Source organism: Balaenoptera ricei, chromosome 3 (genome assembly GCF_028023285.1).
Source record: "Balaenoptera ricei isolate mBalRic1 chromosome 3, mBalRic1.hap2, whole genome shotgun sequence".
Lineage (NCBI taxonomy): Eukaryota > Metazoa > Chordata > Mammalia > Artiodactyla > Balaenopteridae > Balaenoptera > Balaenoptera ricei.
The window spans coordinates 167,764,806-167,792,399 of NC_082641.1; the positions used below are offsets into that span (position 1 = coordinate 167,764,806).

Consider the following 27,594-nt stretch of genomic DNA (forward strand, 5'->3'; position numbering starts at 1 on the left):
ACAAAGAGAAAGGACACAAATTACTAATATCAGAAATGAAAGAAGGGAAATCTCTACAGTTCCCCAAAATATTAAAAGGATAAGAAAGGAGTCCTACAAACAATTCTATGTGCACATATTTTATAAGTTAGACGAAATGAACCAATCCTTTAAGGACAAAATTTGCCAAAACTTAAACAAGAAGAAATAGTCTGAATAGAACTTTATCTATTAAAGAAATTGAATCAGTAATTAACAAACTTCCAAAAGAGAAAGTACTAGACACAAATGGTTTCACTGATGAATTCTAACAAATGTTTAAGGAAGAAATTTTACCAATTCTCTACAACTTCTTTCAGAAGAGAGAAGCAAAGGGAACATTTCCAAACTCATTCTATGAAGCCAGCATTATAAATATCTCTTATGACCAAAGGTGCAAAAATCCTCAACAGAATATTACCAAATTGAATCCAACAATGTATAAAAATTTATATACCATGATCACATGGAATTTATCCCAGATATTCAAGACTGAATCAACATTTGAAAATCAATTAATATAATCCATCACATCAACAGAATATAGAAAAAATTGCATGATCATATCAATAGATACAGAAAAAGCATTTGACAAAATCCAACACCCATTCATGATAAAAGTACTCAGCAAACTAGGAATGAGGGAAACTTCCTGGACTTGTTTTAAAAAATCTACAAAAAATCCTACTGGTAACAGCATACTTAAAGGTAAGGAACTTGAAGTTTTCCCACTAAGATTAGGAAAAAGACAAGGATGTCCCCTCTCACCACTCCTTTTCTTCATCATAGTAGAAATCCTAGCTAATGCAATAAGACAGCAAAAGGAAAAAATAATAAAAGGTATACAGATTGGGAAGAAAAAATAAAGCTGTGTTCACAGAGGACATGATCTTCCATATAGAAAATCTGAAAGAACTGAAAAAAACTCTTACAATGAAAAAGCAATTTCAGCATGGTTGCAGGATATAAGGTTATGAGGACACAGGGAGGGGGAAGGGTAAGCTGGGATGAAGTGAGAGAGTAGCACTGACACATATACACTACCAAATGTAAAACAGATAGCTAGTGGGAAGCAGCTGCATAACACAGGGAGATCAGCTTGATACCCTGTGACCATGTAGAGGGGTGGGATAGGGAGGGTGGGAGGGAGGCACAAGAGGAAGGGGATATGGGGATACATGTATACATATAGCTGGTTCAGTTTTGTTATACAGCAGAAACACAACATTGTAAAGCAATTATACTCCAATAAAGATGTTTAAAAATGTGATATATATATATATATATATATATATATAAAATGAAATACAACCCATCCATAAAAATAGAATGAAATAGAGACCTGGTGGTGCAGTGGTTAAGAATCCGCCTGCCAATGTGGGGACATGGGTTCAATCCCTGGTCCAGGTAGATCCAACCTGCCACGGAGCAACTAAGCCTGTGGGCCACAACTACTGAGCCTGCACTCTAGAGCACATGGGCCACAACTACGAGCCCATGTGCCACAACTACTGAAGTCCACATGCCTAGAGCCCATGCTCCACAACAAGAGAAGCCACCGCAATGAGAAACCCATGCACCTCATCAAAGAGTAGCCCCACTCGCCACAACTAGAGAAAGCCCACACACAGCAACGAAGACCCAATGCAGCCAAAAATAAAAAAAAAATAAAGAATGAAATAATGCCATTTGCAGCAACAGGGATTGAACTAGAGATTGTCATACTAAGTGAAGTAACTCAGAAAGAGAAAGACAAATACCATATGATATCACTTACATGTGGAATCTAAAATATGACACAAATGAACTTATCTATGAAACAGAAATGGACTCACAGACATAGAGGATAGACTTGTGGTTGCCAAGGGGGAGGGGGTTGGGGGATGGAGTGGAAGTTTGGGGTTAGCAGTTGCAAACTGCTATCTATGGAATGGATGGACAATGGGGTCTTACTGTATGGCACAGGGAACTATGGTCAGTATCTTGGGACAAACCATAATGGAAAAGAATATTGCAAAAAGAATGTATATATAAATATATGTATAACTGAATCACTTTGCTGTGCAGCAGAAATAAACACAACATTGTAAATCAACTATTTTAAAAAAAGATGTGGTACATATATACAATGGAATATTACCCAGCCATTAAAAAAGAATGAAACAATGCTATTTGCAGCAACATGGAGGGATATGGAAATTATCATACTAAGTGAAGTAAGTCAGACAGAGAAAGACAAATATCATATGATATCATTTATATGTGGACTCAAAAGAAAAAAATGATACAAATGAACTTATTCACAAAACAGAAACAGACTCACAGACTTGGGAAACAAACTCATGGTTGACAAAGGGGAAATGTGGGGAGAGGGGAGGGATAAATTAGGATTTGCGGATTAACATATACACACCACTATATATAAAATAGATAATCAACAAGGACCTACTGTATAGCACAGGGAACTCTACTCAATATTCTGTAATAACCTATATGAGAAAAGAATCTGAAAAAGAATGGATATATGAATATGTATAACTGAATCACTTAGCTGAACACCTGAAACTAACACAACATTGTAAATCAACTATACTCTAATATAAAATAAAATTTTAATTAAAAAAATCCATCCCTTTCCTACACTAGCAACGAACTAGTAGAATTTGAAATAAAACACAATACCATTTATATTAGCACCCAAAAAACAAACATTTTAACCGAGCAGGACCCTATGAGGCCTTCCCAGAATAGACCTACACCCATGTCCTCCACCTGCCTTTTGTCTGAAGAAAACCTTTAGTCAAAGAATAAATTTAATCAAAGAAGTGAGAAAATGCAGAAAGAAAGGAAAACAGTCAAGCAAGACAAAATAATAATACTTTAGTCATTAAACAAAGTCAAGGACCTTTAGTTCTTCCTCAAGGACTATAGATAATATTCTGAGCCATGTCCTTTGAGCTGTTTTGCAGAAACTGAAACCCCCACCAGGTGGAAGAAGTTAATTGTATGCTGCCCACAAGTGTGTAGACCCCAGACCATTTGGAACCAGAAAGTTGATGATGCTGACTCTTGATTACCTCACCACAAACCAATCAGAAGAATGTCCACAAGCTGACCACGCCCTGCTCCTTGAACACTATAAGGCTCCTTACTACACCCTCCAGGGTGGGACTCACAGTTCTGAGGGCATTAGCCCGCTGTGGCCCCCTTTGCCTGGCAAAGCAATAAAACTATTCTTTTCTACTTCATCCAAAACTCTGTGTCCACATTTCTATTCAGTGCAGGTGAACAGAGGCCAAATTTCGGCAACAATACTTAGGTATAAATCTAACAAAATATGTATAAGATCTACATAAGGAAAACTACAAAAGCCTGATAAAAGAAATCAAAGAACTACATATATGGACAGATATTTCATGTTCATGGATAGGAAGACTCAATGTTGTCAAGATGTCAGTTCTGCCCAACGTGATCTATAGATTCAATGCAGTCCCAATAAACTTCCCAGCAAGTTTGTTTGTGTGTGTGGATATTGACAAAATGATTCTAAAGTTTATATGTAGAAGCAAAAGACCCAGAATAGCCAACAAAATAGTGAAGGAGAAGAACAAAGTTGGAGGACTGACACTATTCAGCTCAATGACTTACTGTAAAATAACAGTAATGAGGACAAAAGAATAGGCAAATTGATCAATGGAACAGAATAGAGAGCCCAGAAATAGAGGAACATAAATATAGTCAACTGATCTTTGACAAAGGAGCAAGGGCAAAGATAAGTCCTTTCAACAAATGGTGCTGGACAACTAGACATCCACATACAAAAACATGAATCCAGACACTCATACCCTTCACAAAAATAACACAAAAAATTAACTCAAAACAGACCTAAAGGTAAAACACAAAACTATAAAACTCCTAGAAGATAACATAGGAGAAAATCTGGAGGGCTTTGGGTTTGGCAATGACTTTAGTTTGGCAATGACCAAACTCATGATCCAAGAAATAAATAATTGATAATTTGGACTTTATCAAAATTAAAATTTTCTTCTCTGGGAAAGACACTGTCAAGAGAATAAAGAGACAAGATACACTGGGAGAAAATATTTGCAAAAGATATATCTGATAAAGGACTGTTATTCAAAATATACAGAGAACACTTAAAACCCAACAGTAAGAAAAGAAAAAATCCAGTCAAAAAATGGGCTAAATGCCTTAACAAACACCTTATCAAAGAGGATATACAGATGGCAAATAAACTTATGAAAATATGCTCCACATCATATGTCATCAATGAAATGCAAATTAAAACAACAATGAGATACCACCACATACATATCAGAATAGCCAAAGTCTGGTACACTGAAAACACCAAATACTGGCAATGATATGGAGCAATAGGAACTCTCATTCATTGGTGGTGGGAGTGCAAAATTTTATATCCACTTTGGAAGACAGTTTTTCAGTTTCTTACAAAACTAAACATTTGTTACTATATGATCCAGCAATATCACTCCTTGGTATTTACCCAAAGGAGCTGAAAACTTATGTCCATGCAAAAGCCTGTACACAGATGTTTATGGAAGCTTTATTCATAATTATCAAAACTTGGAAGCAACCAAGATATCCTTCATTAGGTGAATGGATAAATAAACTGGTACATCCGGACAATGGAATACTAGTCAGTGCTATAAAGAAATGGCAAAAACTTAAATACATATTACTAAATAAAACAAGCCAATCTGAAAAGGCTACATATTGTATGATTCCAACTGTATGACATTCTGTTTAAGGCAAGATTATGAAGACAGTAAAAAGATCAGTGGTTACCAAGGATTAGAGGTGAGGGTGGGATGAATAGACCAAGCATGGAGGATTTGGGGGGCAGTAAACCTACTCTCTATGTTACTACAATAGTAGATACATATCATTATACAATTGTCCAAACCCACAGAGCATACCAAATGAAGAGTGAACCTAATGTAAACTATGAACTTTGGGTGATTATGATACGTCAGTGTAGGTTCGTCAGTTGTAACAAATATTCGACTCTGGGGGGTGATGGTGATAATGGGGGAGATTATGCATATGTGAGGTAGGGGGCATATGGGAAATCTCTGTATCTTCCTCTCAATTTTGCTGTGTATCTAATTCCTCTCTAAAAAATGTCTATTTAAAAAGAAAAAAGCACAAGAGCAATATCTAGGTTTAAGATCTGTTTGGGGAGCCACCTGTATACAGGTTGTTTTCAAAGCTGAGGGGCATATGAGAGTTCCCAGAGAGTGTAGAAACATTTAGTGAAAAAGAAAACCAATGGTGAAATCCCCAGACCACAGGAAGAGAAGTCAATGCAGAAGCCAGAGGAGCAGAAGCTATAAAATTAGCAGGAAAAATTGAGCAGTGCCCTAAAAACAAGAAAGAAGGGTTTCAAGGAGGAGATGATGAACAGAATTAAAGGCAACAGATTTCAACTAGGATTAGGACTGAGGAGAATCTACAAGAGTCAGAAACAGGATCACTGAGGGTCAACTGAGAGTTTATGCTCTGAGCCTCTTCACTTCTTTTTGCTTTGTGTGGAGTGTTTTCCCCTGGCTTCTTCATGGCTCTCACCCTCAGTTTATTTAGTACCCAATCCTATGTCATCTGCATGAGAGGCATTTCCTGAACACTTGGGCAAGGAAGCAGTCCTCATTGTCACTCCAGTTTTTATTATACCACTTACATATATTGTACATTGTTTTGCTTGTCTATTGTCTAGTGTTTATCACCCACTATAAGAATGTTTGTGAAACCCGGGTCTTGGTTTGTTTTACTCACTGCTACTATCAACACCCACAACTGAGCCCCCAGAGTACCTGGAAAATAAAGGGGCTAAATCATATCTGTTGAACAAACCAAGAATAGCAGAAGCCAAATTGCTGAGATAGAGTAATGATATAAGGGAAGGAAATGAAGGCATTGAATATAGAGACTGTTTTTGGTAAAGAGTTTGGCAATATCTGAGGATGGGCCACTGGGACAGGCCCAAGGAGGTAACAGAGCTTTGTGAACATCTATGGGTTTTAATTATGGATTAACAGATTATTCCTCAGTAAAGACCCTTCCTGCTGTATTTGGTGCTGATCTGGTTGGTATTTCTGTCAGTAACATTAATGAAGACATTTACAGTTTGCTTGTTATATGTCTAGGTAATACTGACAGGATCATGATTCAAAAATGCCTAGACAGCTCTCTCACCTGCCCGCTTGCATCTCTTACAAGCGTCCTACATTAATAAATCTACTTCTTGCCTATCAATGTGCCTCTCACTGAAGTCCTTCTGTGTTGAGACACAAAGAACCTGAGCCTCAATAAGTCCAGCACAGAGATTTCTTCAAGATGGCAGAGTAGAAGGACGTGCGCTCACTCCCTCTTGCGAGAGCACCAGAATCACAACTAACTGCTGAACAATCACGGACAGGAAGACACTGGAACTCACCAAAAAAGACACCCTACATCCAAAGACAAAGGAGAAGCCGCAATGAGATGGTAGGAGGGGCACAATCACAATAAAATTAAATCCCATAACCACTGGGTGGGTGACTCACAAACTGGAGAACAATTATACCACAGAAGTCCACCCACTGGAGTGAAGGTTCTGAACCCCACATCAGGCTTCCCAACCTGGGGGTCCAGAAATGGGAGGAGGAATTCCCAGGGAATCAGACTTTGAAGGCTAGTGGGATTTGATTGCAGGACTTCAACAGGACTGGGGGAAACAGAGACTCCACTCTTGGAGGGCACACACAAAGTACTGTGCACATCAGGACCCAAGGGGAAGGAGCAGTGACCCCATAGGAGACTGAACCAGACCTACCTGCTAGTGTTGGAGGGCCTCCTGCAGAGGCGGGGTGGGGTGGCTGTGGCTCACCATGAGGACAAGGACACTGGCAGCAGAAGTTCTGGGAAGTACTCCTTGGTGTGAGCCCTCCCAGAGTCCACCATTGGCCCCACCAAAGAGCCTGTAGCCTCTAGTGCTGGGTTGCCTCAGGCCAAACAACCATCAAGGAGGGAACACAGCTCCACCCATCAGCAGACAAATGGATTAAAGTTTTACTGAGCTCTGTCCACCAGAGCAACACCCAGCTCTACCCACCACCAGTCCCTCCCATCAGGAAGCTTGCACAAACCTCTTAGATAGCCTCATCCACCAGAGGGCAGACAGCAGAAGCAAGAAGAACTACAGTCTTGCAGCCTGTGGAATGAAAACCACATTCACATAAAGACAGACAAAATGAAAAGGCAGAGGACTATGTAGCAGATGAAGGAACAAGATAAAACCCCAGAAAAACAGCTAAATGAAGAGGAGATAGGCAAACTTTCAGAAAAAGAATTCAGAATAACGATAGTGAAGATGATCCAGGACGTTGGAAAAAGAATGGAGGCAAAGATCGAGAAGATGCAAGAAATGTTTAACAAAGACCTAGAAGAATTAAAGAACAAACAAACAGATGAACAATACAATAACTGAAATGAAAAACACACTAGAAGGAATCAATAGCAGAATAACTGAGGCAGAAGGATGGATAAGTGACCTGGAAGACAGAATGGTGGAATTCACTGCCACGGAACAGAATAAAGAAATCAGAATAAAAAGAAATGAAGACAGCCTAAGAGACCTCTGGGACAACATTAAATGCAACAAGATTCACATTATAGGGGTCCCAGAAGAAGAGAAGAGAAGAGAGAGAGATATGACCTGAGAAAATATTTGAAGAGATTATAGTCAAAAACTTCCCTAACATGGGAAAGGAAATAGCCACCCAAGTCCAGGAAGTGCAGAGAGTCCCAGGCAGGATAAACCCAAGGAGAAACATGCTGAGATACATAGTAATCAAATTGACAAAAATTAAAGACAAAGAAAAATTATTAAAAGCAGTAAGTGAAAAATGACAAATAACATACAAGGGAACTCCCATAAGGTTAACAGCTGATTTCTCAGCAGAAACTCTACAAGCCAGAAGGGAGTGGCATGATATATTTAAAGTGATGAAAGGGAAGAATCTACAACCAAGATTACTCTACTGGCAAGGAACTCATTCAGATTTGATGGAGAAATCAAAAGCTTTACAAACAAGAAAAAGCTAAGAGGATTCAGCACCACCAAACTAGCTCTACAACAAATGCTAAAGGAACTTCTCCAAGTGGGAAACACAAGAGAAGAAAAGGACCTACAAAAACTAACCCAAAACAATTAGAAAATGGTAATAAGAACATACATATATAATTACCTTAAATGTGAATGGATTAAATGCTCCAACCAAAAGACACAGGCTTGCTGAATGGATACAAAAACAAGACCCATATATATGCTGTCTACAAGAGACTCACCTCAGACCTAGGGACACATACAGGCTGAAAGTGAGGGGATGGAAAAAGATATTCCATGCAAATGGAAATCAAAAGAAAGCTGGAGTAGCAATATTCATATCAGATAAAATAGCCTTTAAAATAAAGAATGTTACAAGAGACAAGAAATGATACTACATAATGATCAAGGGATCAATCCCAGAAGAAGATATAACAACTATAAATATATATGCACCCAACATAAGAGTACCTCAATACATAAGGCAAATGCAAAAAACAGTTATAAAAGAGGAAATCGACAGTAACACAATAATAGTGGGGGACTTTAACAGCTCACTTACACCAATGGACAGATCATCGAGACAGAAAATTAATAAGGAAACACAAGCGTTAAATGACGCAATAGACCAGATAGATTTAATTGATATTTATAGGACATTCCATCTGAAAAGAGCAGATTACAATTTCTTCTCAAGTGCACATAGAACATTTTCCAGGATAGATCACATCTTGGGTCACAAATCAAGCCTAAGTAAACTTAAGAAAATTGAAATCATATCAAGCATCTTTTCTGACCACAACACTATGAGATTAGGAATAAATTATAGGGAAAAAAACATAAAAAACACATAAACATGGAGGCTAAAGAATACACTACTAAATAACCAAGAGATCATTGAAGAAATCAAAGAGGAAATCGAAAAATATGTAGAGAAAAATGACAACGAAAACACGATCCAAAAGCTATGGGTTGCAGCAAAAGCAGTTCTAAGACGGAAGTTTATAGCAATACAATCCTAACTCAAGAAACAAGAAAAATCTCAAATAAACAATCTAACATTACACCTAAAGGAACTAGAAAAAGAAACCCAAAACCCAAAATTAGTAGAAGGAAAGAAATCATAAAGATCAGAGCAGAAATAAATGAAATAGAAACAAAGAAAACAGTAGCAAAGATAAATGAAACTAAAAGCTGGTTCTTTGAGAAGATAAACAAAGTTGATAAACTTTTAGTCAGACTCATAAAGAAAAAGAGGGAGAGGACTCAAATCAATAAAATTAGAAATGAAAAAGGAGAAGTTACAACAGACACCATAGAAATACAAAGCATCCTAAAAGACTACTACAAGCAACTCTATGCCAATAAAATGGACAATCTGGAAGAAATGGACAAATTCTTAGAAAGGTATAACCTTCCGAGACTGAACCAGGAAGAAATAGAAAATATGAACAGACCAATCACAAGGAATGAAATTGAAGCTGTGATTAAAAATCTTCCAACAAACAAAAGTTGAGGACCAGATGGCTTCATGGGTGAATTCTTTCAAACATTTAGAGGAGAGCTAACACCCATCCTTCTCAAACTCTTCCAAAAAATTGCAGAGGAAGGAACACTCCTGAGCTCATTCTATGAGGCCACCATCACCCTGATACCAAAACCAGACAAAGATACTACAAAAAAAAGAAAATTACAGACCAATATCACTGATATATATAGATGCAAAAATCCTCAACAAAATGCTAGCAAACAGAATCCAACAACACATTAAAAGGATCATACACCATGGTCAAGTGAGATTTATCCCAGGGATATAAGGATTCTTCAATATACACAAATCAAGCAATGTGATACAGCATATTAACAAATTGAAGAATAAAAACCATATGATCATCTCAATAGATGCAGAAAAAGCTTTCAACAAAATTCAACACTCAACACTCATTTATGAAAAAAACTCTCCAGAAAGTGGGCATAGAGGGAACCTACCTCAACATAATAGAGGCCATATATGACAAACCCACAGCAAACATCACTCTCAGTGGTGAAAAACTGAAAGCATTTCCTCTAAGATCAGGAACAAGACAAGAATGTCCACTCTCACCACTATTATTCAACATAGTTTTGGAAGTCCTAGCCACGGCAATCAGAGAAGAAATAATAAAAGGAATACAAATTGGAAAAGAAGAAGTAAAACTGTCACTGTTCACAGATGATATGATACTGTACATAGATAATCCTGAAGATGCCACCAGAAAACTACTAGAGCTAATCCATGAATTTGGTAAAGTTGCAGGACACAAAATTAATGCACAGAAATCTCTTGCATTCCTATACACTAACAATGAAAGATCAGAAAGAGAAATTAAGGAAACAATCCCATTCACCATTGCAACAAAAAAATAAAATACCTAGGAATAAACCTACTTAAGGAGGTAAAACACCTGTACTCAGAAAACTATAAGGCACTGATGAAAGAAATCAAATATGACACAAACAGATCAAGAGATATACCATGTTCTTGGATTGGAAGAATCAATACTGTGAATATGGCTATACTACCCAAAGCAATCTACAGATTCAATTCAATCCCTATCAAATTACCAATGGCATTTTTTACAGAACTAGAACAAAAAATCTTAAAATTTGTATGGAGACACAAAAGACCCCTTATAGCCATAGCCATCTTGAGGAGAAAAAAATGGAGCTGGAGGAATCAGACTCCCTGACTTCAGACTATACTACAAAGCTACAGTAATCAAGACAATATGGTACTGGCACAAAAACAGAAATATAGATGAGTGGAACAGGATAGAAAGCCCAGAGATAAACTCACACACCTATGGTCAACTAATCTATGACAAAGGTGGCAAAGATATATAATGGAGAAAAGACAGTCTCTTCAATAAGTGGTGCTGGGAAAACTGGACAGCTACATGTAAAAGAATGAAATTAGAACACTCCCTAACACCATACACAAAAATAAACTCAAAATGGATGAAAGACCTAAATGTAAGACCAGACACTATAAAACTCTTAGAGGAAAACATAGGAAGAACAAACACTCTTTGACATAAATCACAGCAACATATTTTTTGACCCACCACCCAGAGTATTGGGAATTAAAACAAAAATTAAAAAATGGGACCTAATGAAAGTTAAAAGCTTTTGCACAGCAAAGGAAACTATAAAAAGGACGAAAAGACAATCCTCAGAATGGGAGAAAATATTTGCAAACGAATCAATGGACAAAGGATTAATCTCCAAAATATATAAACAGCTCATGCAACTCAATATTACAAAAACAAACAACCCAATCCAAAAATGGGCAGAAGACCTAAATAGACATTTCTCCAAAGAAGACATATAGATGGCCAAGAGGCACATGAAAAGCTGCTCAACATCACTAATTATTAGAGAAATGCAAATCAAAGCTACAATAAGGTATCAGCTCACACTGGTTAGAATGGGCATCATCAGAAAATCTACAAACAACAAATGCTGGAGAGGGTGTGGAGGAAAGGGAACCTTCTTGCACTGTTGGTGGGAATATAAATTGGTACAGCCACTATGGAGAACAGTATGGACGTTTCTTAAAAAACTGAAAATAGAATTATCTTATGACCCACTACTGGGCATATACCCAGAGAAAACCATAATTCAAAAAGACATATGCACACTAATGTTCACTGCAGCACTATTTGCAATAGCTAGGTCATGGAAGCAACCTAAATGCCCATCGACAGATATATGGATAAAGAAGATGTGGTATATATATACAATGGAATATTACTGAGCCATAAAAAAAGGAATGAAATTGGGTCATTTGTAGAGACTTGAATGGACCTAGAGAATGTCATACAGAGTGAAGTAATTCAGAAAGAGAAAAACAAATATCGTATATTAACGCATATATGTGGAATCTAGAAAAATGATACAGATGAACCGGTTTGCAAGGCAGAAATAGAGACACAGATGTAGAGAACAAATGTATGGACACCAAGGGGGGAAAGCAGGGGGGTGGAGGAGATGGTGGGATGAAGTGGGAGATTGGGATTGACATATATACACTAATATGTATAAAATAGATTACTAATAAGAACCTGCTGTATATTTTTAAAAATTAAATTTAAAAATGCCTAGAAAATGAGTCAAAAGAAAGATATGAAGAAATTTAACAGACCTAAATGTGAGGTGCCACACAGGTTGGAGAGGGCAAGATATATTGTAGAAGCCTTCTAGAGAGTCTACTAGGAACTCATCATGAAGCAGTGTTGTGCTGGAGTTAAGGGGTGGGTGGTGGGTTACACTGGACTATATCTGCATTGGGTTCCACTGCCTTTAAGCTCTTTGAGCCTCACGTTCTCGTCTTTCAATTGGAGACACTGATATCTACTCAGTGTAGTTTTTATGAGGCCAACTGAGATAACCCATGTAAAGAACACGGAAGAGCAGTGATACATGGTTAAGTGCATATATCAGTGGGTATTTTTGTGGTAGGCACATATATACAATGGAATATTACTCAGCCATAAAAAGAAACAAAATTGAGTTATTTGTAGTGAGATGGATGGACCTAGAGACTGTCACGCAGAGTGAAATAAGTCAGAAAGAGAAAAACAAATACTGTATGCTAACACATATATATGGAATCTAAAAAAAAAAAAAAATGTTCTGAAGAACCTAGGGGCAGGACAGAAATAAAGACGCAGACGTAGAGAATGGACTTGAGGATGTGGGGAGGGGGAAGGGTAAGCTGGGATGAAGTGAAAGAATGGCATGAACATATATACACTACCAAATGTAAAACAGATAGCTAGTGGGAAGCAGCTGCATAGCACAGGGAGATCAGCTCGGTGCTTTGTGACCACCTAGAGGGGTGGGATAGGGAGGGTGGGACGGAGATGCCAGAGGGAGGAGATATGGGGATATATGTATATGTATAGCTGATTCACTTTGTTATAAAGCAGAAACTAACACACCACTGTAAAGCAATTATACTGCAATAAAGATGTTAAAAAATTTTAAAAAAGAAATATATTTGGTCTTTGTCCCCCATTCCCAGCTCAGAGGTCCTAAAACCCTGGGGATTTCCTGAGTAATAAGAGTGTCTCTTGTTATTCAAAGGAGCCCCTTCTGATCACATCTGAGTTTATGCTAATGAGGTAACTTAAGGTCAGGCCCCTAGATAGGCTCACGATGGGCTGATCATCAGAAAGCCCAAGTGATTAGAAAGTTGGAACTTTCAGCCCCATCCACCAACTTTCAGGAAGGAGAGGGGAGGAAGGCTGGAGATTAAGCTCTATAAAATCTCTTGAACAATGAGATTTGGAGACCTTCTGGGTTGGTGAATATATCCACATGCCAGGAGTGTAAAGCACCCCAACTCCATGGGGATAGAAGCCCCTGGGCTCCAGACCCTACTGTACTTCACCCTATGTGTCTCTTCATCTGATTATTTGTACCCTTTATAAAAAATGTAAACGTAAGTAAAGTATTTCCCTGATTTCTGTGAGTCATTCTAGCAAATTTTCCCACCTGAGTAGGGGGTCGTGTGAATCCTCAATTTGTAGCCAAGTCAGAAAGAAGTGTGAGTAATCTGGGGACCCACTACTTGCAATTGATGTCTGACATTGGCAGGGGTTGGTGGAGGCAGTCTTTTTGGACTGAGACCTTAGCTGAAGGGTCTGCAATAACTCTGGGTAGTTAGTGTCAAAATCGAATTGACTTGTAAGACACCCAGTTGGTGTCTGCAGAGAATTGGTTATTGGTGTTAGAAACACCCCCAAAATGTGTATTATTATTGACTGCAGACATCCAGTAGAACTCATGTTTTAATGTGATTGCCAGAAATATAAGGAAATCCCAGGCTTCACCGGTGACATTATAGTGCCCTGCCACAGGAGGTGAAAGTTCCACCAGGCATCTTTCGGAGTATCAGGTTCAGGTCTGGGCATTGCACTTGAAATAGACACATTAACAGACCAACCCTCACCTAGGACAACATAACTAAATAGGTGAAGGTGCTAAACCACATCCTAGTTAAGCGTTTAGAGACATCCAGGCAAAAGATGAGAAGACCTAGAGTGTGAGTGTTGTCTCTGAGGAATTGAGATCAGCATCTCTTAGCAGACCCTGGGGAGCAGAACAAAGACCAATGCACAAAAAACAAAGAAGGGACTGCATAGAAATAAGAACTGCAGGCAGTGTAGCAATGACTAGCATGACTAGAAATTTTTACGCGTAAAACGGGTGACTACCCACGTGAATGTCTTAGAAGCAAGTGTTTCGCTGCTTCACTGGGCTGCACAATTCCTAAGCTTTCTTTCAACTCTGAGAATCTCCACTTCTATATGTAATAGAGAAGAACAAATCTGACTCCATATTAGATCTGGTTCTTTTACTTTAACCTTTGTGCTCTGTTGCCTGTGCTTAGTCATGCTTTGCACCTTTGTGTAAGAATGTTGCCTGTAGCCTGAAATATACAGGATAGCCTATTCTCAAGGCTCTGACTTTTAAGAGTCATCCATTTGGAGATACAAAGTTGCAGAACAGAGGGTAACATTTGTCTTGTTGGAGGTTTATGGGAACAGTGTGACCTGACCTACATGGACAGTGCAAGAACAAAGGATTATGACACCAAGAAGTCTGCAACAACCACCTACGCCCTTCCCTCAACTTGCCTTTAAAAATGTTGGCTGAGAACCAGGATGGCGGAGTAGAAGGACGTGCTCTCACTCCCTCTTGCGAGAGCACCAGAATCACAACTGGCTGCTGGACAATCATTGACAGGAAGACCCTGGACTTCACCAAGGAGGATACCCCACGTCCAAGGACAGAGGAGAAGCCACAGTGAGACGGTAGGAGGGGCGCAATCAGAGTAAAATCAAACCCCATAACTGCTGGGTGGGTGACTCACAGACTGGCGAACACTTATACCACAGAAGTCCACCCACTGGAGTAAAGGTTCTGAGCCCCACGTCAGGCTTCCCAACCTGGGGGTCAGGCAACGGGAGGAGGAATTCCTAGAGAATCAGACTTTGAAGCCTAGTGGGAATTGGATTGCAGGACTTTGACGGGACTGGGGGAAACAGAGACCCCACTCTTGGAGGGCACACACAAAGTAATGTGTGCATCGGGACCCAGGGGAAGGAGCAGTGAGCCTGGGGGAGACTGAACCAGACCTACGTGCTGGTGTTGGGGGGTCTCCTGCAGAGGCGAGTGGTGGCTCTGTTTCACCGTGGGGATAAGGACACTGGCAGCAGAGGTTCTGGGAAGTTCTCCTTGGCGTGAGCCCTCCCAGAGTCTGCCATTAACCCCACCAAAGAGCACGGGTAGGCTCCAGTGTTGGGTTGCCTCAGGCAAAACAGCCAACAGGGAGGGAACCCAGCCCCACCCATCAACAGTCAAATGGATTAAGGTTTTACTGAGCTCTGACCGCCACAGCAACAGGGAGGGAACCCAGCCCCACCCATCAACAGTCAAGTGGATTAAGGTTTTACTGAGCTCTGACCGCCACAGCAACAGTCAGCTCTACCCACCACCAGAGCCTCCCATCAAGCCTCTTAGATAGCCTCAACCACCAGAGGGCAGACAACAGAAGCAAGAAAAACTATAATCCTGCAGCCTGTGGACCAAAAACCACAGTTACAGAAAGATAGAGAAGATGAAAAGGCAGAGGGCTATGTACCAGATGAAGGAACAAGAAAAAACCCCAGAAAAACAACTAAATGAAGTGGAGATAGGCAACCTTCCAGAAAAAGAATTCAGAATAATGATAGTGAAGATGATCCAGGACCTTGGAATAAGAATGGAGGCAAAGATTGAGAAGATGCAAGAAATGATTAACAAAGACCTAGAAGAATTAAAGAACAAACAAACAGAGATGACCAATACAATAACTGAAATGAAAACTACACTAGAAGGAATCAATAGCAGAATAACTGAGGCAGAAGAACGGATAAGTGACCTGGAAGACAGAATGATGGAATTCACTGCTGCGGAACAGACTAAAGAAAAAAGAATGAAAAGAAATGAAGACAGCCTAAGAGACCTCTGGGACAACATTAAACGCAACAACATTCGCATTATAGGGGTCCCAGAAGGAGAAGAGAGAGAGAAAGGACCAGAGAAAATATTTGAAGAGATTATAGTCGAAAACTTCCCTAACATGGGAAAGGAAATAGCCACCCAAGTCCAGGAAGCGCAGAGAGTCCCATACAGGATAAACCCAAGGAGAAACACGCCGAGACACATAGTAATCAAAGTGGCAAAAATTAAAGACAAAGAAAAATTATTGAAAGCAGCAAGGGAAAAACGACAAATAACATACAAGGGAACTCCCATAAGGTTAACAGCTGATTTCTCAGCAGAAACTCTGCAAGCCAGAAGGGAGTGGCATGATATACTTAAAGTGATGAAAGGGAAGAACCTACAACCAAGATTACTCTACCCGGCAAGGATCTCATTTAGATTTGATGGAGAAATCAAAAGCTTTACAGACAAGCAAAAGCTAAGAGAATTCAGCACCACCAAACCAGCTCTACAACAAATGCTAAAGGAACTTCTCTAAGTGGGAAACACAAGAGAAGAAAAGGACCTACAAAAACAAACCCAAAACAATTAAGAAAATGGTCATAGGAACATACATATCGATAATTACCTTAAACGTGAATGGATTAAATGCCCCAACCAAAAGACATAGACTGGCTGAATGGATACAAAAACAAGACCCATATATATGCTGTCTACAAGAGACCCACTTTAGACCTAGGGACACATACAGACTGAAAGTGAGGGGATGGAAAAAGATATTCCATGCAAATGGAAATCAAAAGAAAGCTGGAGTAGCTATACTCATATCAGATAAAATAGACTTTAAAATAAAGAATGTTACAAGAGACAAGGAAGGACACTACATAATAATCCAGGGATCAATCCAAGAAGAAGATATAACAATTATAAATATATATGCACCCAACATAGGAGCACCTCAATACATAAGGCAACTGCTAACAGCTATAAAAGAGGAAATCGACAGTAACACAATAATAGTGGGGGACTTTAACACCTCACTTACACCAATGGACAGATCATCCAAAATGAAAATAAATAAGGAAACAGAAGCTTTAAATGACACAATAGACCAGATAGATTTAATTGATATATATCGGACATTCCATCCAAAAACAGCAGATTACACGTTCTTCTCAAGTGCGCACGGAACATTCTCCAAGATAGATCACATCTTGGGTCACAAATCAAGCCTCAGTAAATTTAAGAAAATTGAAATCATATCAAGCATCTTTTCTGACCACAACGCTATGAGATTAGAAATGAATTACAGGGAAAAAAACGTAAAAAGGACAAACACATGGAGGCTAAACAATACGTTACTAAATAACCAAGAGATCACTGAAGAAATCAAAGAGGAAATCAAAAAATACCTAGAGACAAATGACAATGAAAACACGACGACCCAAAACCTATGGGATGCAGCAAAAGCAGTTCTAAGAGGGAAGTTTATAGCTATACAAGCCTACCTAAAGAAACAAGAAAAAGCTCAAGTAAACAATCTAACCTTACACTTAAAGAAACTAGAGAAAGAAGAACAAACAAAACCCAAAGTTAGCAGAAGGAAAGAAATCATAAAGATCAGAGCAGAAATAAATGAAATAGAAACAAAGAAAACAATAGCAAAGATCAATAAAACTAAAAGTTGGTTCTTTGAGAAGATAAACAAAATTGATAAGCCATTAGCCAGACTCATCAAGAAAAAGAGGGAGAGGACTCAAATCAATAAAATCAGAAATGAAAAAGGAGAAGTTACAACAGACACTGCAGAAATACAAAGCATCCTAAGAGACTACTACAAGCAACTTTATGCCAATAAAATGGACAACCTGGAAGAAATGGACAAATTCTTAGAAAGGTATAACCTTCCAAGACTGAACCAGGAAGAAATAGAAAATATGAACAGACCAATCACAAGTAATGAAATTGAAACTGTGATTAAAAATCTTCCAACAAACAAAAGTCCAGGACCAGATGGCTTCACGGGTGAATTCTACCAAACATTTAGAGAAGAGCTAACACCCATCCTTCTCAAACTCTTCCAAAAAATTGCAGAGGAAGGAACACTCCCAAACTCATTCTATGAGGCCACCATCACCCTGATACCAAAACCAGACAAAGACACTACAAAAAAAGAAAATTACAGACCAATATCACTGATGAATATAGATGCAAAAATCCTCAACAAAATACTAGCAAACAGAATCCAACAACACATTAAAAGGATCATACACCACGATCAAGTGGGATTTATCCCAGGGATGCAAGGATTCTTCAATATACGCAAATCAATCAATGTGATACACCATATTAACAAATTGAAGAATAAAAACCATATGATCATCTCAATAGATGCAGAAAAAGCTTTTGACAAAATTCAACACCCATTTCTGATAAAAACTCTCCAGAAAGTGGGCATAGAGGGAACCTACCTCAACATAATAGAGGCCATATATGACAAACCCACAGCAAACATCATTCTCAATGGTGAAAAACTGAAAGCATTTCCTCTAAGATCAGGAACGAGACAAGGATGTCCACTCTCACCACTATTATTCAACATAGTTTTGGAAGTCCTAGCCACGGCAATCAGAGTAGAAAAAGAAATAAAAGGAATACAAATTGGAAAAGAAGAAGTAAAACTGTCACTGTTTGCGGATGACATGATACTATACATAGAGAATCCTAAAACTGCCACCAGAAAACTGCTAGAGCTAATTAATGAATATGGTAAAGTTGCAGGATACAAAATTAATGCACAGAAATCTCTTGCATTCCTATACACTAATGATGAAAAATCTGAAAGAGAAATTATGGAAACACTCCCATTTACCATTGCAACAAAAAGAATAAAATACCTAGGAATAAACCTACCTAGGGAGACAAAAGACCTGTATGCAGAAAACTATAAGACACTGATGAAAGAAATTAAAGATGATACCAACAGATGGAGAGATATACCATGTTCTTGGATTGGAAGAATCAACATTGTGAAAATGAGTATACTACCCAAAGCAATCTACAGATTCAATGCAATCCCTATCAAATTACCAATGGCATTTTTTACGGAGCTAGAACAAATCATCTTAAAATTTGTATGGAGACACAAAAGACCCCGAATAGGCAAAGCAGTCTTGAGGCAAAAAAATGGAGCTGGAGGAATCAGACTCCCTGACTTCAGACTATACTACAAAGCTACAGTAATCAAGACAATATGGTACTGGCACAAAAACAGAAACATAGATCAATGGAACAAGATAGAAAGCCCAGAGATTAACCCACGCACCTATGGTCAACTAATCTATGACAAAGGAGGCAAAGATATACAATGGAGAAAAGACAGTCTCTTCAATAAGTGGTGCTGGGAAAACTGGACAGCTACATGTAAAAGAATGAAATTAGAATACTCCCTAACACCATACACAAAAATAAACTCAAAATGGATTAGAGACCTAAATATAAGACTGGACACTATAAAACTCTTAGAGGAAAACATAGGAAGAACACTCTTTGACATAAATCACAGCAAGATCTTTTTTGATCCACCTCCTAGAGTAATGGAAATAAAAACAAAAATAAACAAATGGGACCTAATGAAACTTCAAAGCTTTTGCACAGCAAAGGAAACCATAAACAAGACGAAAAGACAACCCTCAGAATGGGAGAAAATATTTGCAAATGAATCAACGGACAAAGGATTAATCTCCAAAATATATAAACAGCTCATTCAGCTCAATATCAAAGAAACAAACACCCCAATCCAAAAATGGGCAGAAGACCTAAATAGACATTTCTCCAAAGAAGACATACAGACGGCCACGAAGCACATGAAAAGATGCTCAACATCACTAATTATTAGAGAAATGCAAATCAAAACTACAATGAGGTATCACCTCACTCCTGTTAGAATGGGCATCATCAGAAAATCTACAAACAACAAATGCTGGAGAGGGTGTGGTGAAAAGGGAACCCTCTTGCACTGTTGGTGGGAATGTAAATTGATACAGCCACTATGGAGAACAATATGGAGGTTCCTTAAAAAACTAAAAATAGAATTACCATATGACCCAGCAATCCCACTACTGGGCATATACCCAGAGAAAACCGTAATTCAAAAAGACACATGCACCCGAATGTTCATTGCAGCACTATTTACAATAGCCAGGTCATGGAAGCAACCTAAATGCCCATCAACAGACGAATGGATAAAGAATTTGTGGTACATATATACAATGGAATATTACTCAGCCATAAAAAGGAACGAAATTGAGTCATTTGTTGAGACGTGGATGGATCTAGAGACTGTCATACAGAGTGAAGTAAGTCAGAAAGAGAAAAACAAATATCGTATATTAATGCATGTATGCGGAACCTAGAAAAATGGTACAGATGAGCCAGTTTGCAGGGCAGAAGTTGAGACACAGATGTAGAGAATGGACATATGGACACCAAGGGGGGAAAACTGCGGTGGGGTGGGGATGGTGGTGTGCTGAATTGGGCGATTGGGATTGACATGTATACACTGATGTGTATAAAACTGATGCCTAATAAGAACCTGCAGTATAAAAAAACAAACAAAACAACTAATACTAAACTTTCATTGGGTTATTTGTATGCAAATATGTTAATATAAATGTTTCAGACATTACATGAAATTTCTAAAAATCTTATATTTGTATTTGTATGGAAATATGTATGGAAATATGTCAATATAAATGTTTCAGACATTACATGAAATTTCTAAAAATCATATTTGTATTTGTATGGAAATATGTATGGAAATATGTTAATATAAATGTTTCAGACATTACATGAAATTTCTAAAAATCTTATATTTGTACTTGTATGGAAATATGTATGGAAATATGTTAATATAAATGTTTCAGACATTACATGAAATTTCTAAAAATCTTATATGTTCTGGTATAATGTTATAAGTAATAATCCTAGTTATTACTTTAAAATGTATATCTCAGAAATAACTAATTTTCTTGTCAACTGCATTATTATGAACTGTCATCAAATCTTTAACCGTGGTCATTTTTAAGTCTTTTGTCATTTACAGACAGTTCTGGGTGTACTCTGATGATTTTGCAAATATGTTCCTATAAAAGGGTTTCATCTTCAAGAAATACATGGAAAAGATTCTGACAAGTACAGGTTTCTGGTAACGGACTGTACTGCTGAACTGAATGAATAAGCATTTCCAGAACTCTAATGAAAAACTGATGAACTCATAAAAGTGCTAACAAAAGATCAAGATGAAAAAAAAAATTAATTACATGGGACTGAGTGAACTGATGAGGATGAGTATAATTTTTGTGACTTTCTGTCTGAATTTAAAAAAAAAAAAAATTCCACAAGGACTCAGAGGCAAAGAATATACAAATCAATTTTCACTGCAAAGTAAAGGAGCTGTTACAGTGGAGGATTACTGGACTGAATATCAATATTATGACATAGTATGAGTGTGTCTCATGTTTCGTAATTGCAATCATTGTTGCTTTTGTTGTGGTCATCCATGTACAATGCTTGGTGTCAGTCGATTTATCTCTTGTAAAAATAAAATACAGTGTGTGTGTGTGAAAAAAAAAAAAAAAGAAAAGATGCTCAACATTATATGTCATGAGGGAACTGCAAATTAAAACAACGAGATAACACAAGACTCGCCAAAATCCCAAACACTGATAACACCAAACACTGGCAAGGATGTAGAGCAACAGGAGCTCTCATTCACTGCTGATGAATGAAAGGGAAACACACGCAAATTTATGCAAGCATTTAATTTATAATAAAGGTGGCATTTCTTTTTAAAAAAAAAAAAAAAAAATGTTGGCTGAAAAAAAAAAAAAAAATGTTTGCTGAAACCCTTAAAGGAGTGCAGGGTTTTGGGGTACATGAGCCACGCATCTCCTTGCGTGGCCCTGCAATAAACCTTTCTCTGCTCCAAACTGCAATGTTTCAGTTTATTGTGCCTCACTGTGTGCTGGGCACACGAACTTGCATTCAGTAGCATAGACATAACTAACTTACTAGCAGTGGGTAGTATCTAGTGCTTCAAACTACTTCAGATATTGTCTCTTCCATTCTCTACCCTCAACTCCACCTGATTAATCTTTTTTAGAATAACCCCCGTTCACATTTTCCAAACAATATATCCCTAAAGATAAGTTGCTTTATTGCTGAGACACTCATGAAGACTTACCCCAGTTTCTGCAGGTTACATTGTGGATTCTTTGCTTTTTCACATAAAATTCCAACTCCTGAGTCTCCCAGAGCATTTTCCCCCAAGTAGAGTCTGGTCAGGGAATGGTTGGTGCTCAGGACAGATGCGAGATCATCACAACACACCGATGTGAGACAGCAACTGACCAACCTTCAGAGATGGCAGAATGTCACAACACTTCTCTCATGCCACTCCCCACTCTCCTGTGACTCAAGAAAGCACTTGTCCTGCCCTTGCCTATAGTCCAGTCCACACATGGAAAGAGTACATCCAAGCTCTTTATTAACTTTTTGCTTCTTTTTCTGGTTGGTATAATAGCACGTAAACACCTTCCAAGCCCATGCAATGTTACAACATCTTCCCAGATCTCTACATGTATTTTTATTGTGGTAAAATATGCATAACATAAAATTTACCATTGTAAACATTTATAAGTGTTCATTTATAAGTGCTACAACTCAGTAGCACTTAAGTACATTCACATAATTGTGCAACACTACCGCTGTTTATCTCCAGAACTCTTTTCATCTTCCCAAACTGAAACTTTGTACCCATTAAACAATAACTCCCAATTCCCCTCCCCCGAGCCCCTGGAAACCACCATTCTACATCTTGTCTCTATGAATTTGACAATTCTAGGGACTTCATATAAGTGAAATCATACAAATATTGCCCTTTTTCTTCTGGCTTATTTTACTGAATATATAGTCTTGTTTTGCTTTGCTTTTTTATAATAGCCACCCTAATGGGTACCATTTTCAAGTGCGTTCTTGTCTTCTTCAAAATTCAAGTCTCCCAGAAGCATTTAATGAAGAGCTGCATAGAATGTCAAGTGTCTGCATTGCTTTAGCATCGTTTTTCCTATTCTGTGTGGACCAAGGCCCTGTCATCAAGTCCCAAAACTCTTCTAAAGCAATGCAGTACATCGGCTTTATTTTCTCAGCCAGGTTGTAAATACCTTAAAGGCAAGCATGACATTTTTGCTTTTTTAAGTTCCACTCCAGGGCTGAGTTATGTGGCTTTTCCTATGACAAACACGAACTGAATTAATTATTGACAAACACCCAGAGATAAACACAGGGAATCCTCTGAGCAGCAAAGGCCATCCTCACACTAAAATTCTAAACCATCGTGACTCATTGAAGCCACAGCTCATACTTCTTGAAGGAAATTAGTTCAGACTCACCAGAGCTTCTTCAGATTGCAAAATAGATGCCTCAGTCCCACACACAAAAGCCTGATTCCAAAGTCTCCCAGGGCATTGTGGCTCAGATCCAGTTCCACCAGCTTCTGGTTGTTACTCAAGACCGAGGAGATGTTGAAGCAGCACTGATGGGAAAGGCAGCACTGCCCCAGCCTTCATGCCAAGCACAGAAACAGAAAACGTCAGAACGTGGGCGGCTTTTCTGTCACGGCTTTCTGGTCTACGTTGGTTTTTAGCACCAGGAAGGGGCACTGTGTTCTCATGTTACAAAGAGAAAGTTATAACTAAATTTTTTTTTTTCTTCCCTTGTCCCGCCACCCCTAAATTTTTTAATGAAAGAAAGAATTATCTTATCAGAACTCCTGACTACAGCTCAAGACGTATTGGGAAGTTAGGTGTTGGGCTCACTGGCTCACAGTCTGAGACCACAGCTGCCAGTGAACACCCTCCAAAAATAAGGGGCATATATATGAGTATATTATCGGCAAGTTCCAGTTTTGTAAATGAAAACAATGGTGAACCTATGGGTTCCACCTCTTTACCACATGTTCCTAACAGCGGAAACTCCTTCAGGTGGATACTATTCTCTTTAGGGTTGTACCCATCTACCTTTTCTCTTTGCCAACCTTGTCCCTGCTATACTGTTTGATGATTTTTTTTAATTAATTAATTAATTTATTTTTGGCTGTGTTGGGTCTTCGTTTCTGTGCAAGGGCTTTCTCTAGTTGCGGCAAGCGGGACCACTCTTCATCGCGGTGCGCGGGCCTCTCACTATCGCAGCCTCTCTTGTTGCGGAGCACAGGCTCCAGACGCTCAGGCTCAGTAGTTGTGGCTCACGGGCCCAGTTGCTCCGCGGCATGTGGAATCTTCCCAGACCAGGGCTCGAACCCGTGTCCCCTGCATTGTCAGGCAGATTCTCAACCACTGCGCCACCAGGGAAGCCCCTATACTGTTTGATGATTTAATCCCAGCCCTTCATCTAAACTGAAGGAGCAAGCAGCTCTGATTCTTGATTTGCTCTACACACACACAAACACACACTCCGTCACCACCATCACCACCACCAACAACAATTAGTCCCTATCAGAGGAGCAAGAACAATATTCCAGCTCATCTCCAGGTGAATAGTTCAAATGTCCTGGAGCTCGTTGGATCATCTTTTTTCTGCCTCCATTTCCACACCAACTAGAAGCGAATGGATAATAGATCTTATCTGCAAAACATCTCATTCTCACCCATGTCTCCCCATTTGTGTCTCACTTTCTGGAATCACACAGGGGCACCCACAGGGGCGATGGGGAGAGTGGCATGGGATGATGGTGGAGAGGAAGGTTAAATGTCAAAACCAGCCAGAGCCTTGAAGGCAAGAAGAACATTTTATATTTTGTCAAAAGAGCAAAGAAAAAGCACCTAAGCATAGAAATGCCACGATCAAAGTATAATTTTCTAAATAACACTCTGTCTTTTGTACAGAGAATGATTGGTGAGTGGCAAAAGTAGATGCAGGGAGACCAAACAGCCAATATTCATTCAATATGTATTTTGGGGCATGAACACATGGTAAGAACAATGTCTCCAGACATTATAGAGACAATTGCAGAACAAACATGGATCCTGTCATGAGAAGTTTATGGTCTTAGAGTCTATTGCACTATCCAGGCAAATCACGGTGGTTGTTGGACCTGGGCTGGTGGAGTTGAGATAGGCTGGGACCTGGGACTCTTTACTGCAGTGCTTGCACCTGGACAAATATCTGCTCAAGCAACAGAATACAAAGAAACTATAAGGGACTAAACATAACTGCATGCATGTGTGCAGTTGGGGCAAATTATGAACAATAAGATACAAAAAAGTCAAAACCCAACTGTCATTTCTGAGGCGCCAGGAGCAAAAGCAGGGTACTGCACATGATCCCTGCACACAGCACCACCAAGGGGGTGGCAGACCACCTAAGCCACGCCTCTGGTCAGACCCCTGGATCAGCCCCTACTCTCACCCCATTTAAGGGACCAGCTCGCCCCCCGCTCAGGGAGCGAGCAAGGGCACCTGTTACTTGTTTTTGCTCCCTTGTGCTGTAGCATGAGCCCCAATAAAGCCTTGCCTGAATTCATCATCTGGCCTCTAATTAATTTCTGCTGATTAAGGAGTCTAAGGACTCTAGTCAGTAATAGAGTGAGGATGAGGAAAAGTGGACAATGGTTTGTGTAATAGGTAAAATAAGACTGGTGATGGAGTGGTTATGACGAGCAAGAGAGGAAGGAATAAAAATGTCCTGGAGTGGTGGGCTTTAACACTGGCTGTGTAGCTCATCAAAAATGCAGATGTGTGATGGAAGAGGGCTGGAGGGATGGCCCATACAACTGTGTGCTCAACTCAGGGCATGCGAGTCTGATTCACAGTGTGGGCTCACAGTAAGCATTTTATTAATAAATCTACAAGAGATTCCCTGTGACAATTTAATCTATGCAAAATATTTTGATGGGTTCCAGCCCAGGTAGCCATTGCTGTATTTGATGAAACTCTTCAAATCTCATCTGTAAGCATGGCTAATGAAGAAATGGAAGATACTGAAAGTCACGTCCTTTCATAACACCAACAAATGACTTATTTTCAGTTCCCCTTTATTCTTCCCCATCTTAAACTTCCCAAACAACTGTCTTCCAATCAATTTTGCCTTCCCACTTACTATGGGCTGAATTGTGTCCCCCCAAATATTTCATGTTGAAGTCTCAACACTTAGGACCTCAGAATGTGACTATATTTGGAGACAGGGTTTAAAAAGTAATTAAGTTAAAATAGGTCATTAAGGTAGGCCCTAATCCAACATGACTTGTGTTCTTGTAAGAAGAAGAAATCAGACACACACAGAGACCATGTGAAGACACAAGGAGAGGACAGCCAACTACAAGCCAAGGAGAGAAGATGCAGAAGAAACCAACCCGGGCTTCCCTGGTGGCGCAGTGGTTGAGAGTCTGCCTGCCAATGCAGGGGACACGGGTTCGAGCCCTGGTCTGGGAAGATCCCATATGCCGCGGAGCAACTAGGCCCGCTCGCCACAACTACTGAGCCTGCGCGTCTGGAGCCTGCGCTCCGCAACGAGAGGCCGCGACAGTGAGAGGCCCGCGCACCGCGATGAAGAGTGGCCCCCGCTCGCCACAACTAGAGAAAGTCCTCGCACAGAAACAAAGACCCAACACAGCCAAAAATAAATAAATAAATAAATTTATAAAAAAAAAAAAAAAAGAAGAAACCAACCCTTCTGACAACTTCATCTTGGACTTCTAGCCCCCAGGACTGTGAGAAAATTAATTTCTGTTGTTTAAGGCTCCCAGTCTGTTGTACTTCGTTATGACAACCTTAGAAAACTAATCACTAATCTGGTCCTTCTTCTCCCTTTCTCTCTCTCTCTCCCTCTCTCTCTCTCTCACACACACAAACACACACACACACACACACATACACACACACATGTTCTTACCACAATCTGCGAATGTTACATCCAGGTTGATGGAGTGTTTCACATAATACCTTCATCCCTGGGTCTCCCAAGGTATTGCCACTGAGGTTCAATTCAGTGAGGTTCCAGTTATTGCTCAGGACTGAGAAGATGCCCCTGCAAATGCTGGAAGTGAGATAGTTCACCAATCTAGAAATTGGAAGGAAGGAAGGACAGAAAACAAAGTCAATCTCTAAGAATAGCAAACTGAAGCTAGGGGCCAGGAGTGGCTGACACCAGTTCAAAGGCCTCCTGGGAATTAAGAAATGAGTCACAGAACCAAAGATTGTGCACTGAGGAATGAAAAAGGCCAGAGGAGCCTTGGTAAGACTGTTCTACACACCTATGATTCAAAGAGCCTGTGATGAATGGATAAAGATGTGATGTATACACACACACACACACACACACACACATGCCACACAATGGAATACTACTCAGCCATAAAAAAA

General features: G+C 39.3%; 2 protein-coding genes across 5 annotated transcripts in view; both read right to left on the reverse strand.

Moving 5' to 3' along the window:
• Positions 1 to 23,689, reverse strand: part of GCSAML (germinal center associated signaling and motility like) — a 137,880-nt gene extending 114,191 nt beyond the window's left edge. The window contains exon 1 of the mRNA XM_059919715.1: positions 23,629 to 23,689. The gene's annotated coding sequence lies outside the window, so the exon portion shown is untranslated. The remainder of the gene's footprint in view (positions 1 to 23,628) is intronic.
• The window catches only part of NLRP3 (NLR family pyrin domain containing 3), a 61,446-nt gene that overhangs the window by 24,374 nt on the left and 9,478 nt on the right, over positions 1 to 27,594 (reverse strand). The window contains exons 4-6 of one of the 4 annotated variants that reach the window (XM_059919711.1): positions 27,125 to 27,292; positions 23,629 to 23,799; positions 22,422 to 22,592 (exon numbers count right to left, since the gene is read on the reverse strand). In XM_059919711.1, the coding sequence (XP_059775694.1) occupies positions 22,422 to 22,592; positions 23,629 to 23,799; positions 27,125 to 27,292 (510 nt within the window). The remainder of the gene's footprint in view (positions 1 to 22,421; positions 22,593 to 23,628; positions 23,800 to 27,124; positions 27,293 to 27,594) is intronic. The other 3 variants (XM_059919714.1, XM_059919712.1, XM_059919713.1) reach the window with 3 other exon arrangements.